Below are 2989 nucleotides of genomic sequence, written 5' to 3'. Positions count from 1 at the left end.
CTCATCCCCTCAAAGCCACCGGGGTCCACAGAAGCCCCCAATCAGGCAGGGCCAAACTTCCCAACTCTTCGGCGGCCCCCGCTCCACCTCCCGCTTCCCCCACGCAAAGTTGATTAAAATCAGCTTCTTGCAAAGCCCCAGCGCCCACTCCAAACCCCACGCGCCACCACACCACAGTCCCCCGAGCGAGGGAGGGGAGGTGGGGGTGCGGGAGGGAGGAGCAGAAGGGCAAACAGACCAACCTCAACGACCCGAAGAATCCTGGAGCGAGGGGAGACGCGAGCGGCAGAGGAAGGGGCCAAGTGGCCAGCTCCGGGGAGGGGAGCCAGCCCGCGGGGGCGAGGGGAGGGCGCGCCGGCCCCGGCCGCCGGGCTGCACTCACCTCCGCACTGTCGGATGGGCTCTCCACAGCCATCTTCTGCCACGGGTCCGCCAGCTGCGCCAGCGGCATCTTCCCCCCCCGGCCCGCCGCCTTCACCGCCTCCTCCCTCCCCGCCCGCCCCGCGGCCGTCCCCACTCAGTCGCCGCCCGAGCCCCACGGCAGCGGCGGCGGCGGCAGCAGCAGCAGCAGCAGCAGCGGCGGCGGCGGCAGCAGCAGTAGCAACAGCGGCAGCGGCTGCCCGGGGAAGGGCTCGGCGTCCGACACCGACCCTCGAACACCGCGCGCCCGCTGAAGACGCCCGCGCGCCAAGCGAGAGCCTCGCGCCGCTGCCCGGCACCGGGTCTCGCCCCTTTCTTCCTCTCCTCCTTCCGCCGCGGAGACTACAACTCCGCCCCCCGCCGCGGGTTCCCGCGCCCGCTCCCAGTAGAACAGCGGCCGCCGCGCGCTCCCCCACTTCCGCTCACAACATGGCGCCTAAGCGATACCTGTCTCTCAGAGCGAGCCTTAGCCACCGCCGCCACCGCGCGCACACCCGGGGGCGGGGCTTGTGAAGACACGCCCCCGGCCGCCACGCTTTGCTCCTCCCTCCTTCCTCGCCCTAGCCTCAGCTTCTGGGCCTCGCCTACTTTCAGGAAGGGCGAGCCCCAGAAATCTGGGGGCGTCAGCGGGAGGCTTGGGAAAGAGGCGAGAGAAAGGCAGGAGAGGCGAAACGCCGGGAGCCTTTAACTATCATGGGTCCAAGCAGGTCAGAGGCTCCTTGGAGATGTAGCGAACAGTGGTCCCCACCCAGCTGGGGAGGGAGATGAGAGAGGCTCAGGAGGCACAGTCCGGTGCCAAAGACCCGGAGAGCGGGCGTGGGGTGTCTTTTCGGCCTGACTCCTACGTGAGTGCGTGTGGGCGCGCCGAGTCTATGGGCACACCCCATAATGTCCGGGACCGGTCCACCCCAGAGTCCTTAGCTGGCCATTCACTGCCCCACACTACATTCGGGACACTGGTGACTTCGTGCCTGAGGAGCTCCCTCAGGGGTTTGACTCCGGTTTGATTCAGGTTCTCCATATTAACAGTCCTGTGTTATATTTTAATATTTTGAAGAATTCCTATTTCATTTCATGAATCGTTCTCTCCCCCTCGCCCCGCTGCCCCGACCCCCGCCAAGTCCTCAGAGCCCTCAGGCTTCAGCCTCGACCCTTAAAGACCCCCACTTCTGGCTGCCTAAATCTTCACAAAGGAGAAAACAAGAAGGTTCCTTAATGCTGCCCGAGACTCTCGGCAGACGTTGGGGAATTATTCTAAAATATCTTATTGGCAGGAGTCCGGGGTTCCTGCTCCTCTGTTGACTTTAAATAAAAGATTAGATTAAAAAAATCAGCAAGGCCGTGCGTGGAGGAGGGAGAGGGAGAAGTTCTAACTCCTCCTCCTGCCCAAGATAGGGAAGCCCTGGGTTGAAGAAACCCAATCCCAAGACTGCGTCGGCGCCCAAGATGACGGGGAGAGCGTGTGGGGAGAGGCCTGGGCGTCTGGAGAGGGTCCTGGGAGGTTGGGGATGCGACTCTGTGTGCCCCGCTCCAGGTGGCGTGGCAAACTCGCTGCGCCCGGGCAGAATTGTGTAAAAGTCTCTGGGCTGAGTGGAAAGGTAAGGCAGCCACTAGCCAATAGCCCTACAAAGAGAAGGAAAAAACTAAAGGAAACTCTCCAGGCCGGCCAGTGCCTTCATCCCCTCAGGCCTCGGCCAAGGCGTCCCGGGCCTCCTACGCCCCGCTACCACAGCGCGTCCCCCACTGCGCTCCTAGAACACGCCTTTTAACAGCTCTGTTTCATCATCCCGGAACCCAGACACCTGGAGAACCCTAGCCTTCCTTCCGAACGCAGGTGTGAGGATGAGATTAGAGCCCCACACCTAGCCGTCCAGGGGCTGCGCGGGCGGTGCAAGGATTCTTGCTGGGCCCAAGAGAATCAGGTATTGGGCTCTTTCTGCGGCCTTTGCCGGCCCGCTCCTTTGCACAGGCCACCTGAAGAGGCTCCATCTGTTTAGGAAGCCCAAGGAGGCAGCCGGAAATCCTCGCTGTGCGCTCTCTCCCGCAGCCTTGGACTCAGGGGGACAGCTCAGGGTTGAGCAACATGTGGGCAGGCTCAGCGTGGTTTGGGGATGAGGAGGATTTAGCTCGTGATTTTGTCATCTCCCCTGACATGCTTGATTCAAGGGCTGCAAATCCAAGCCAGATCCTAACTCAAATAATTTAGCAGCACCGTCTCCGTAATTCCTGATGTAAAACTAGCTTGCAAAAGTTTGAAGATAAGGAGTTGTGTATTGTTTTGCATTTGTGTACAAAGTGCCTAATTTATCTTTCATTTATATTGCAAAGCCACATAATTCCTTATACAGAAAAGAAGTTGGTCAATTTGGTTAGTTTAAGGTAAATTACCCCCCAAACAGTGATCAATTATTCCAATTAACATTCTTGCGTTAGAAAAAACATAGGTAGTTGAAAGAAACTGTTATGTATCTAACACAGTCCAGTGCTAATTACTCCACTCAAAGGATAAACTAACCTTTTTGAAATAAATCAAATTGTTTGTATATTGAAAAGTTGATTTCAGTATCAA

The 2989-nt window shown here is 58.8% G+C and overlaps 1 protein-coding gene across 4 annotated transcripts in view; it reads right to left on the bottom strand.

The window, feature by feature from the left end:
* Positions 1–512, bottom strand: part of RPS6KA3 (ribosomal protein S6 kinase A3) — a 98472-nt gene extending 97960 nt beyond the window's left edge. Inside the window, exon 1 of one of the 4 annotated variants that reach the window (XM_039852297.1) lies at positions 383–512. In XM_039852297.1, the coding sequence (XP_039708231.1) occupies positions 383–451 (69 nt within the window). In that variant the 5' untranslated portion in view covers positions 452–512. The remainder of the gene's footprint in view (positions 1–382) is intronic. The other 3 variants (XM_039852299.1, XM_039852300.1, XM_039852301.1) reach the window with 3 other exon arrangements.
* Between the last annotated feature and the right edge of the window lie 2477 nt (positions 513–2989).

This window comes from Pteropus medius, unplaced genomic scaffold (assembly GCF_902729225.1).
Source record: "Pteropus medius unplaced genomic scaffold, Ma_sr-lr_union100, whole genome shotgun sequence".
In the NCBI taxonomy this organism is placed as follows: domain Eukaryota; kingdom Metazoa; phylum Chordata; class Mammalia; order Chiroptera; family Pteropodidae; genus Pteropus; species Pteropus medius.
Note: the sequence above shows the minus strand (reverse complement) of the source record. Positions and strands in the feature narration are given on the sequence as shown.